At 34.7% G+C, this 12683-nt stretch overlaps 1 protein-coding gene across 4 annotated transcripts; it reads left to right on the top strand.

Annotated features, from left to right (window-relative positions):
• The first annotated feature begins 37 nt into the window (after window positions 1-37).
• LOC106165037 (threonylcarbamoyladenosine tRNA methylthiotransferase) lies at window positions 38-11084 on the top strand. Of its 4 annotated transcripts, none has more exons than XM_087001912.1 (14): window positions 38-94; window positions 4621-4722; window positions 5114-5277; window positions 6049-6115; window positions 6358-6478; window positions 6806-6909; window positions 7238-7404; window positions 7820-7965; window positions 8341-8401; window positions 8637-8756; window positions 9010-9072; window positions 9767-9850; window positions 10162-10332; window positions 10589-11084. In XM_087001912.1, exons 1-14 carry the CDS (start codon window positions 55-57, stop codon window positions 10697-10699), a joined length of 1521 nt encoding a protein of 506 aa, XP_086858038.1. In that variant the 5' UTR covers window positions 38-54; the 3' UTR covers window positions 10700-11084. The 4 variants fall into 4 exon arrangements, with proteins under 4 accessions (XP_086858038.1, XP_086858036.1, XP_086858035.1 ...); XM_087001910.1 differs by lacking the exon at window positions 38-94 and adding an exon at window positions 308-673 and having other exon boundaries at window positions 10162-10394; XM_087001909.1 differs by lacking the exon at window positions 38-94 and adding an exon at window positions 309-673.
• Window positions 11085-12683: the final 1599 nt, after the last annotated feature.

Below are 12683 nucleotides of genomic sequence, written 5' to 3'. Positions count from 1 at the left end.
AGTAATTTACATGGGATATTAGTTCTTGCTTGAACATGGTAAATGACGTAGCGAATGATTCACCCCGTTACAACACCGGCCAAAGCACACAGAGGTATCCTTGGCATCAAGATCAACATAACAATAAAGGGTGTTCAAATAATGGGATAAATGAAATACTTCTTTTTTTTGCTAATTTAATTCTACATTTCTTTCGTCCATTACTTTTTAAAATTTTAAAAAGGATCCTTTCTTCGATAAAACGTTTCAATCCCAGTGAGCTATCCCAGTGTAGGTCACGGTAGTCACGTGACATCAGCAACTCTTCAATGTAAAAAGTCGTGAAACACTTGTTCGAAGAGAGGCATGTGCTGGCAAATCAATGTTGAGTGGATTTAAGAGCAATATAGTGGATCTGTTAACATGAGGATAGAACAATTATTTTAGAGATTGAATTTATGGGATCATTAGAACTACGGTTCAAGTTGCTTACAGCTTAAGGGTGTGTCATAGTCTTTTAAAATGCCAACTTCAACGTGCGAAAATGTGGTTGATGACATCGAAGATCTCGTTGGAAGTTTCGACTTAAGACCATCTCAAAGACACGTTACAAAAAAACTCATACTACCGAAAAACAAAAGAAAAAGTAATGATGAAGAAATTGAAAATACACATATCGAAAGTATTATACCAGGTATATATATATTTACTCCTAGAGTTGACAGCATAATGTTATTTTACATTCTAAGTGTGTGTGTGTTTGTATCTGTATCTGTATCCGACCATATACACTGTACGTCTAAGACGACCACTACTGGTATAAGAAAGACGGAAAGAAGAGAGTGCATGGGAAACTTAGTCACTGTGTAGGCCTGATCTTAAGGCTACCACTGTTTCAACATTAACTTGTTGATCACTCAGTCCATTCCAATCGGAAACTGTTCTGACGAAGAAAGAGTTTTTTCTGACAGGTGTGTTGCAGGGTTGTAAGCGGTAACAGCGACTGTTGTTAGAACTATTTACAATATTTTCAGAATTAAAGTCAGTGAATGATTCAGCCCTTATGCGACGTTTGTTGGAAGCTGGTACTAAGTAAGTGTCAGGAGGTATCGCAGGTACCATAAGTTGTTTATGTGAGTTGACCATTTCAGGTCAGAAGAAAGCATGACTCCTAAGTATGGGTTAGTCTGGACATTTTTAAGTACCGTGTTATCCAGTTGGTACAAGAATGAAGATTTCTGGCGGACACTAAGAATGTAACATTTGGTAGCATTGAATCACATGCCCCATTTCGTGACCCAAGTTTTCTAGGCCTACGAGGTCTTGTTGATGAGTTATGTGGTCTTTTTCAAAGATATTACAGTCTGTGCCAAAAAACTCTTAGACTACTAGTCCTTCGGGCTAGCAGACTCTCAAACTTTACCAGCCCGAACCAAAAAACACTAGCCCAATTTAAATAATCATTTAAAAAGTTTAAGCAGATGTTGTAAAGAGTTGTGGTACCACACTGTACTTTCTTGTAAACCTTATCATAGAAGTAGAGCAAGTGAATAACAAAGTCAATCAGGTTAATTTCCAGTTGATGGGGTGGTAAAATGAATTAAAAATATATTTAATTCTTTTAATATTGAAAAAATTCTTTTTTTTTAATTTGTAATACTGAATATAGTTACCCTTACTTTTCATATTTTTATATCTTTTTTTCCATTTTTTATACGCAATCAAAATCTTTTTTGTAATTCTTATTCTTTTTATTGACAATGGCTCTTTTCTGACAATTTATTTCCAATTACATCGGTATATAATGCCAATTCTAATTTAAAATACATAGGTGCTGTAAGGGTAATTAAACAAATGTCTTACAATTTTTTTGGTTACAATTCTTTTGGTTATATATTTGTAAAAACAACTTTTCAAGGACTTTACCAGGACAAAGCGTGGAGGGATAGCCATGGCATAAACCGAACTATCCCACATCGTCAAGAATAGTTCATAGGGTATTTATGTAACTGCCAGGGTCTTATTGTTTTTAAAAGGCAATAAGCAAAGGAAAATCTATTTACTCATGGATATTAAAATTATAAATAAAAAAGATAAACAAAAAAGGAAACAGAATACTCCACCCCTCAGTCTGCTAAGTGGTCCTAACCAAAATGTTCTATGAGATAACACTTGCTTCGGAGACGGTGTTGTTTTGACAAAACCTGTTGCTAGTACTAAGGAATTCTGGTCTGATCCAGTTTCTTGATTGACAGCAATTTGTAGTCATGACAACAAACTGGTCAAATAAAAAGATGCCCACACGCTGATCAGACAGACTGCTGCTATAAATAACTACAGTGAAGTTATTTATAGCAACTAATCAATATTCAGTAGTTAGAGCTAGGTGTGAGTTTTTTACAACTGAGAAGCATGTCATACTATCTAGAAACGTCAAATTAGAGGCAGGGACAAAGAAGACTGGCGACTTATATTTTTGAAATCTTACTGAGTGTTAAAATAGGTTCAAAATTACAACTAGCCCATTCGGGCTAGTGCTTTATAAAATTTCAACTTTTTTACTAGCCCGGTGCCACTTTAAGTAGGCAATTGCCTCGGGCTAGTGCTTAACGTCGCAGACTGATATTATACATGTAGTAGGGAATCAACAGCGAAGAGGGGTACTTTGGATTTACAGAGTCTGATAGATCATTAATATGGCAAAGGAAGATAAGAGGGCCTAGTACTGTCCCTTGTGATACTCCAGACGCGACATTCACTTCTCTTGTACTCTCACCTTCAACAACTACCTTCATTTGACGATTACACAAGAAAGATGCAATCCACCGATGTATTTTGCCTCGTATCCCATAAACGTGTAACTTTTGGAGTAGTTTGTTATGCGGTACCGTATCGAATGCCTTAGAAAAATCTAGTATATTGTGATGTCTGTCTGTGTTCCAAGATCAAAGCTAGATGTGAGGTCGACCAATGTCACTGCTAGCTGTGTTTCACACGAATATCCTGGACGAAAGCCATGATTTAGAGAAGCCAAGATATTGTTTTGTTCAAAGTATTGCAACATATGGTGACATACATTATGTTCTAATAGTTTACTAAGCATGGATGTCAAAGATACTGGGCGATAATACAGGTAGATGACAATCATCCTTCTTGAAGATTGGTGCTATGTTTGCATTAATCCAGTCACTAGGTAGGCTACCAGTATCGATTGACTTTTGGAAAAGTAGTGTGAACAGTGATACTTGGGGCGAGGACGATTGCACATTCTTTCAAGACACAGTTAGGAATAGAATCAGGCCCTGGTGCCTTAGTAGTTTGGATGTTTTTAAGTAATTTTAAGACACCCTCCTCAGTGATGGTGATATCAGAAAATTTTGAAACACAAGATCTATATACCGATGGCATGTTAGTGGATGAATCCCAGGTGAACACCGAACTGAACTGGTTGACTAGAATGTCAGCTTTCGGTTTACCATCACTGAATAGTTAACCTTTCTTTTTGGGTATCGAAACCCCGACATTAGCCTGTTTTTTAGATTTGGCATATCTCCAAAATGGCTTAGAGTTGTTGTTTGCTAACACACACACACACACACACACACACACACACACACACACACACACATTTGTTTGCACAGCCTGTTACCTCCAATATGTACATGGCTGAAAAACTGGATTACTGTCAAGGGCAAAGAGCTGTGGACCCTTATACCTTTGGTCAGCTTGTAAGGCCAAAAACAGAGGCAATTCATACCTAATTTAACAGTTCATTCTTAATAGAACTGACGCCCCCTTTCCAAAAAACTGTTTATGTCAATGCTTCACATGAAGTCAAAATAATAAGCCTTGAACATTTCTTATAACATTTTTTTACATAAACTTGTGTAATGTTAGAATGATTATCAGGTGCCAACAGGGGTCAGTGGGAAGCACTCATTTTTTCTCTTATTTTTCTTCATTACATCCTATTCGCACACTTTTGAACAGTGCAGAAGTCTTATAGGTGATTAAGAGAAAGTATGCACACTCATAATCACAATATAGCCCAGATAATCCACTAGACACATCCCAGCATTTATCAATTCCACCATCAAAAACACTGTTTTAAACAATCACGTGACTAGTCTGACTAAAGCAAGGTCTGCTAAGCAAATACAGATGCTTTAAGTAGGCATGCTACCACAGAGACAGAGAATGTGGACTAAATGTTGTACAGGTCTGCAATCTGAACATAAATCTACTGGCACACTTCATTACATTTTTTCTGAAGCGGTATTAGCGGCTCAGTATTTTGGGTTAGAATATCAATATTTTTCCCCTTACCTTTTAACTAATGACCCTGTACATTGCTCCAGTGAGTGATATTGGCCACCAAAAATATGTTGTCTCATTGTTACAGTTTTCCTTGGATAATCTGCTCTACCCTGTCTTTTAAATGTTCCCTATGGTGTCTTAAAGGAATGGGGAAAGTGATTGCAGGCAAAGTTATAGTTTTTGGGGAGACAATTTAAGACTAAGTTAAGTCAAATCCATCAATCTATTACCAAGACTACATATAATGATGAATGGATATGTAAAGTTCATAGATATTTTAGGCACATAATTACCACATGCTTATGGCTTTTTAAATGTTTCCAGGTATGCAGAGCATCTACCTCAAGACATGGGGATGTTCTCATAACAATTCTGACAGTGAGTACATGGCAGGGCAACTGGCAGCTTTTGGATACAATATCACAGGTATGTAACAGTAAATGTTTTGTTATGTTTGACAGAAGGTAGATTATGAAACAAAATGACAGCCACTGTATATTTACTTCAAAGCATGTGCTAAGTTAAAGTCCTGTACATGTAAGTCTACAAGTTCATAGTGTGCTGTCATGCTGCTCGTCTTGCAGTAAAAGTCATGTAGGTGAGTTTGTTTTTGCTGTCGAGTTACCATCCCTGTATGAGTGTTGGCAAGATCACCTTTATTTTCATATTTCCATTAAAATATGTTTTAAATTAATGACACAGTCATACTTTTTTTGTCTATTTTCACTATTTTATTGCTATTACTCAATTTTGATTTTTTGTCTATTTTCACACTATATATTGATTGATTGATTGCAACATTTTTCTCTATTTACAGACAAAAAAGAGGAGGCAGATTTGTGGATATTAAACAGCTGCACTGTGAAAAACCCTGCTGAAGACCATTTTAGAAATGAAATAAAGAAGGCAAGAGATCTCCAGAAACACTTAGTGGTAGCCGGCTGTGTGCCCCAGGGACAACCCAGAGCAGACTATCTACAAGTGGGTATTGGTAAATAGACTCTCTAACATAATGGAAACTTACTTTTGTTTCATTGGTCATAATGTTGTAGTCAAGACCATAATGTTTTTATGTTAGTGAAAAATATTTTAATTTATTTTAAAAATAAATTCCACAGTTTGAAAATTTTCTTTTTGTATCCAAAATGGAGGAATTACTAGTAATGTTGAGCAAGTGATAAATATTTTAATTGATAGTTTTAAACTAGGACTAGGGGTGTTTTGTGTGGATAATGTATGGAAGAAATCTGCTGTCTTGTCATGAGTATGTAGTTCAAAGGCATCCTATAAAGACTTATCACACCAAACCTAATTTTCACCAAGAAAGTTTGAATTTTCTCATATTCCACATTCTGTCCCTGTCCTTTGATTTGGTTGTTTTGTACCTTTTCTGCAAAGATTACTTTGTTCCGACTGGTTCCTAATAAATCATGATTTATTTAGATGCCATGTTTCCCTGACATTTCAAAAGGAAATATCGACATTAGGTACTTTTATTTTGAGTGGTCTTATTATTTAGAAGGTTTTGTTGGAAAAGAAAAGTAGCTTTGCAGGATATCTGCACAAAAAAATTATACTTTGGGACAATGTCAAAAGCAAATGGCACACCTTAAATATTTATGTGGTCTGTATTAGAATGTGGACTAAATGTTGTACAGGTCTGCAATCTGAACACAAATCTACTGGAACACTACATTACTTTCTTCTGAAGTTGTATTAGTTGTATAAAGCATTATGTACACATTTCTTCAGGGCCTAAGTGTTATTGGTGTGCAACAGATAGATAGAGTGGTGGAGGTAGTGGAAGAAACCATCAAAGGTGAGAACACCCAACCAATGTAGATTTTTTATGTTATGTTTAAGTTACTAGCTTACATATTTTTACTACTTCATTAATTAATTTGTAATTTTAAAGAATAATGTTATGTAAAAGAAGGCACTGGTCAGTAAATATATTGCTAGCATATTCAGCTATTCAATGTACCTTTGAATGAAATTGGGAATTATTTATAGATTGAGTGTTACATGTTCATGTTATGTTCCATTTGTTGTTTGGCCCAGGTCACTCAGTACGTTTATTTGGTCAAAAGAAGCAGGAGGGGAAAAAGACTGGAGGTGCTGATCTGAGCTTACCCAAGATAAGAAAGAACCCATTAATAGAGATTATAGCCATTAACACAGGGTAAAAAGTCCTTTGTATTCTGCTGTTATGTCATACTGTCTGTATATCTGAAGCATACCTAGCATTGTTACTATCTGCTCACCTTTCATGGCAGCTCGCAATGTCTGTATTATACATGGGACACAACTATCAATCAAATTCTTATTGTAAAACATTTGATAGATTGATAAAGTTGATAGAATGATACTTTGAACATTTGATAGGTTGATTATTTTGTAAAACATTTGATAGAAAGAGAAAGTGGTAATTTTATCATGGTAAGCCATTTGCCATTTTTCAATAATTGCCTCTGTAGCTTACATGTGTAAAAAAAGCTGATTATTATAGGTGTCTGAATGCTTGCACTTACTGCAAAACAAAGCATGCAAGAGGAGAACTAGGAAGTTATTCAATAGAAGACATTGTAGCCAGGGCCAAACAGTCTTTTGAAGGTAAAACCCAAACACACCCTAGCAATATTTCATGGCCTTTCAGTGGTACTAGAGTATCACAGCTCCACTGCAGCCTCATTAGCACGGCCGTGTGCCATTTAGAAGCCATTGTGTCATTTTGAGATATCAGATCTTGTTTAGTAGTAATTGTTCTACTGTATAAGTACAACACAAGTGATTTTTTTCTCGTTGTTGTGATTTGACATTGGGTAAATGTTGGTATGAGTTTGTTATTTACAAATCAGTTCCAATTGTTTATAAAATTGGACCACAGCTCAGTTGTTGTGCATTTCCTTATAAAGTTGTGTATATGTATTGTGCAATTCAGAGGGGGTAGTAGAAATCTGGCTGACATCTGAGGACTTGGGTGCCTATGGTATAGACATTGGAGTCACATTACCTGAACTGCTGTGGAGACTTGTTGACACAATACCAGAGGGTGCCAGGATGAGACTTGGCATGACAAACCCACCATATATCTTGCAGCATCTAGAAGTAAGTTCTACTTATGACGTGACAAGCTACATTTATGTTTTTCAAGGCATAAGAATTAAAGCACTGAAACATTAATAGTAGTATTATTGTATAAAAAATGTTCAATTGTCTAGTTGGAGAAACATACCATTTATGTTAAATATTGTTTTTCTGGGGACACTGAAAAGCTGTTAGAATTCAGTTATTTGCTTTGACTGTATAAAATATTTTTGTAATATCAAAGTAAATTGATGGTTTCCTACATTTTTGAACAGCAATATTTTCCTGAGATTGCTTATTACATGCAATATTGTATACAACTGACAATTGTTTCCCTAATAAAATGTCATACATATTAAGTGACCATTTTGTCGCTTCAAAAACTTCGAAATGAAATATAAGATTGAATATTTCTATATTAATAAAATTGTTATAGGAAATGGCAAAGATCCTGAACCATCCCAGGGTATATTCCTTCCTGCATGTTCCTGTTCAGTCAGCCTCAGACAGTGTACTCATGGATATGAGAAGAGAATACTGTGTAGATGACTTTAAACATGTGGTCAATTTTCTCAAAGAAAGGTTTGCCATAAATCTTCTTTCCTTTCGATAAAAATATGGGACAAAGTGGGATAAAGAGCTTCTCAGGAGGAACTTCTATTTTTGAAGACAGAATACTTACTCTTTGGCCCTTGATTTGAGTTTATATATTTGTTCAATATGTCAAATTGATATAGTGTTTTTGGGGACATGAATTGTGGCAAATGCATTTGACAAGCTAGGCTAAGGTTCACTGTAAGAAAAAGTTTTTATTGGTGATGTATGAATGGTGTCATCTGTGGTTGGTGAAGCCCACCATTTATCTTCGTTGTAATTCTATTAGATGTTTTCTGTATATAAATGAGTATGAAGCTTCAATGTATAAAAATGAAAATGAGTTATTTATTTGCCTTTCAGAGTACCTAGAGTCACAATTGCAACAGATCTTATATGTGGTTTTCCAACTGAAACAGAACAGGTAAAAAAGGCCAGAATTGTTGAAGTTCAATTGGAAGTTGGATGGTAATCCTAATGCTGTCTTTTGGTCACAGGTTTTCATCATATTTGACAATGGAACAAAGCATTGTTTTAAATCTCTAAAAATGCTGTTGAAGTTTATTGCAGACAATTAATTAAAATTTTTCTGAAACTATATCTTATGTTATTAATAAATCTCAGCTGCTAAAATATAATCTTTAGTATTGTCATTTTAGGACTTTGAAGAGACTATGAAGTTAGTTGAAGAATTCAAGTTTCCCAGTTTATTCATCAACCAGTTTTTCCCCAGACCAGGCACCCCAGCAGCCAGGATGCCTAGGATACATCCACAGGAGGTAAATTATAGACTGCACAGGATAGCTTGGAAGTGAAAATTATCTGGAGTAGTTTGATTTGTTGTATTTTATAGCAGTATGATCGTGTGTCAGCACAATGTGTTATTTTCTTCTAAGGTTTTCATGTTCTTCAAATTCTTACATTGTGAGGAAATATTTACCTTTTTTTTTCTTATGAAAAATTGCGACATTGATATCCAAATCTTACTGAAAATGCTCCTTTTCTATTGAAATATTTTGATTCTTGTTACAGGTGAAAAAGAGAACTAAGAGAGTTTCAGAACTGTTTCAGTCATATAGGCCATATGATCATAAGGTAATTTTTTCACATTTTGGGCTTTGCTGCAGTAACAGTAAAATCTACTTTGTATTTTCTCTTCAAGGGTTATAGACTTATCCTTGCAAGAATTCTATGCAAACTGAAGTGCATATTTTATGCTGGTTTTCACAGAATGCATAGCGCAAACTCCCTGTGTGGTCAGTAAAAACGTCTGATTCAAAGTATTGAACAAGTTTACTTGCTTGTTTACTTTGCATATAATGATGCATGTAATGTCTTAGCGCTATGTAGGATTTCAATTTCATTTGTCTTATAACACAGTTTTATCCTTTTAAAATCTGTATCCCTATTTTCTTCACATTTGCACAAATACAATTAAATGATGTCATGATGCACTTCCCGTTTTCGTCAAGATCTTGAAGGCCTTAGTTTTGTGGTTTGCACCAAATTTGAAGTGTTCTATACTAAAATCTAAAAATCAGTTTTTCTAATACAATACCCTGTTCAAATTTGAAAATAAAGCCTTTTTGGTTGATTTCTTGAATGGTGGTATAATTTTTTTTCTGCATTTGTAACTCTTAATTGTTATATTCTTTAATCACATACTGTATCAGTACCCCCAGGTTTTATGGAAAAGATGCTTTTTGTGAGATGACATTTTGAAATGAAATAGGTGTAAATAATTTTGGATAGAGTTTTTTTAAAAATATTTTCATTACTGTCATTTTAGTTGGGTGAGATTCAGACTGTCCTTGTGACTGAGGTATCGCATGACAAGCAGTACTATGTTGGACATAACAAGTGCTACGATCAGGTATTAACCTCATGCAGTTAACAGCAAATTGAAGGGATACTGAAGTTCATTTTATCATTGCCAGTGTGTTTAATGTGATGCCATTTTTGTTTTAATAAGAATATATATTTGGGCTATATAACTATGTGTCAAGACTTCTTTACTCATGAGGTTTCACATACTTCAGTGTAGGCACTTTATTAAGTTTGTTCTACGAACATTAGCAGCTTTGATAAAAATTTAAGGTTAAAATTGTTGGAAGTATTGACGTGAAGACAAGTAATTTTTTACCCACTTTGATTGATTCCATTTTTACTTGATTCTTTTCTCAGGTTCTTGTCCCTAAAGAAGAACATTTACTAGGAAAGTTGGTGGAAGTGAAAATAAAAGAGACTGGAAAGCATTACTTAATTGGTGAGCTCCTTAAGACCCAGGCTGTAAGACCAGAGGGTGTGCCCCCACCTTTGAGACAGGGTGCAGTCTCGGGCCTACAAGAAGAGAAGGTACTAGTGCTGACACCTTTACAGCAACAGTTGGTTGACTCCACTCCCATCCTAGGAAAAATGTAATGACCATCGATGCATGCTCATATAAATTTGCAGATGATATATAGTGAAGTTACTGTAACTGACTTTTAGTTTTTTTGAAGTTGGGAAAGTTGTAAGGAAAGTTTAGTGGTTGATTTTATTTAACTTGATACTCAATGCTGTTAATTCTGAGTATTTATATCTCTGATGTCTTTCTGCCTTATCTTTTAAGGTGTCCAGCTCTGGTCACTGGACGTCCAAATGGTCCACTGCTGCAGTAGTGATTCTGGTGTGTGCAATATTGATAAGACTTGCTATGAAATTAATGCCCACAATGAGGTAGCAAATATGAAAATGTGGACTGCTACAGAAGCTCACAGGATGTGGTGATGACCAATTGCTAATTTGAAATGAAGTTTGGAAGGAGTGTTAGTGTGTGGTACAACTGTGTCTTATGCATATGTTACTGATACATATATGACACTTCTTCAAACACAGATTTAATCAGCAGTTTTCATATTTATGCATGATTTACTCAAAATGGCTGGTTGGATGTATTTTAGGATAAAAATGACCCACAAACATTAAATCTACGTCAAAGAAAAGTTCTTGCATACAAGTCATTTTTAAATAACATGTAAATTTTATCACAAGCACTTTTTTTAAAAATCAAAACAGCATATTATTAATTATACTTGTGGCAAAAATAAATCAATGAACTTAACAAATATGGTCTACACTCTTTATTTAGATAAGAAAAATACATATAGATTTGAAAATACAAATCGGTCTGAAAAGTTCGATATACAGATTAATGATTTTCAAACACCATGTACCAGTTTCTATTAATACAATAGATGGTGAAGTTTTCAGTTTAAAACCTTTAAAAAACTGAAATTTGCAGAAGATGATATAACTAAATGTTGCCTGAGGATTTGGTCTCACCCTGAGATACTAGCATTGTATGTCTGGGTAACAACCAAATATCAAGCCAGTTGGGGTGAGCCTTTTCTCTTATTTCCTGATTTAACTGGGAATGGATTGCACACAGTGCATAAATTAACTTTTGGCTTTGTATTTTTGCGAGTGATTTTTTCTTGATTTACAGACCCTGCTGTGAAATAAAATAAACATCTTAAATTCTTTTTATGCCCAAGTGATTCATAAACGGTTTGCTTATTAAAAATTAAAACGGCTGTATCAGATGATCCAACAGGTACTGTACAGAATATCTACTGAAAGTCCTTTGTGTTCATATGAATGAAAACAAAAAGCAATGTTTCAATTATCCTGCACCTTGGTATGCTTTAAAATGGCGTCTGTAAATCAAGAAAAGAACAGAAATGATGCCATTGCATATCTGCAACAAAATTAGTGATGTAAGAACTATAAATTATGAAGAGTAATATCATTCTTATTTTATTAGAAGTAAGAAACTATTTACAAATACATTTCTTATCCTAAGTAGTACTTTTCAGGGTGCTTACCCTACATAGACCAGTAGAATTTTTAGTTTCCAACTCTCCCAGGGAGGATATGGAGAAATAAGTTATTACTATATTCACAGGCCAGTAAAATGGCATAATCCTCTACATCCATACATACAATACCCAATCACCACAGCAATCACTGATGAGGTTTTCAGTTGACAGAAACACTGCTGAGGATGCTTTTGGTCACAACATTGATGTAAAAAGAGGCAATTTAAAAACTGTTCCACAAAGCCTACAAGATGTAAAGGAAAAAAGTCTTAAAACAGACAGTAAACACTGGACAACGGGACAATGAATACTTCAGCTGTATTGTGGACTGATAACATGAATTGCATTGTTAATGGGAATATGCATAAAAACCCGCTGGACACCGATTAAAAAGCAGTAATTGTGACAAATGAATAGATGAAGATACTAAAATGTATCCTCATTAACCACAGCCCTGCAACAAGGCATTGATGAACCTGGACTTAATAAATCAATAATGTTGAAAATTGATAATATCACAAAAACATGCAAAATTAAGGCATTTTTAAAAAGGAAATTTAACTATAATCTTTCTAATTGATGTCTTGCTTTCTCAACAAGACTAACTGAAGTTGATACAAGAGAGCCTGTTAAATGTTAAAAATGTAGATTAATTTTTAAGAAAGTACATTATTTTTCCTTATCCTACAAAACCTGGATGCTTGAAAATAATAAGCAATATTTTCATTAAAAGAGTTTGGTGAAATGCCTGTTTCAGAACTACCAGTATGCTAGTTCCTTCAGTCTCCACCAAATCTGTCAGAAAAAAATTGCTCAGTTTAGCTGTCTTTATGATAGTCTACACAG

This window comes from Lingula anatina, chromosome 1 (assembly GCF_051362555.1).
Source record: "Lingula anatina isolate TDL-2025a chromosome 1, LinAna3.0, whole genome shotgun sequence".
NCBI classification, from domain to species: Eukaryota; Metazoa; Brachiopoda; class Lingulata; order Lingulida; family Lingulidae; genus Lingula; species Lingula anatina.
This window is presented reverse-complemented; position numbering and strand designations above follow the sequence as displayed.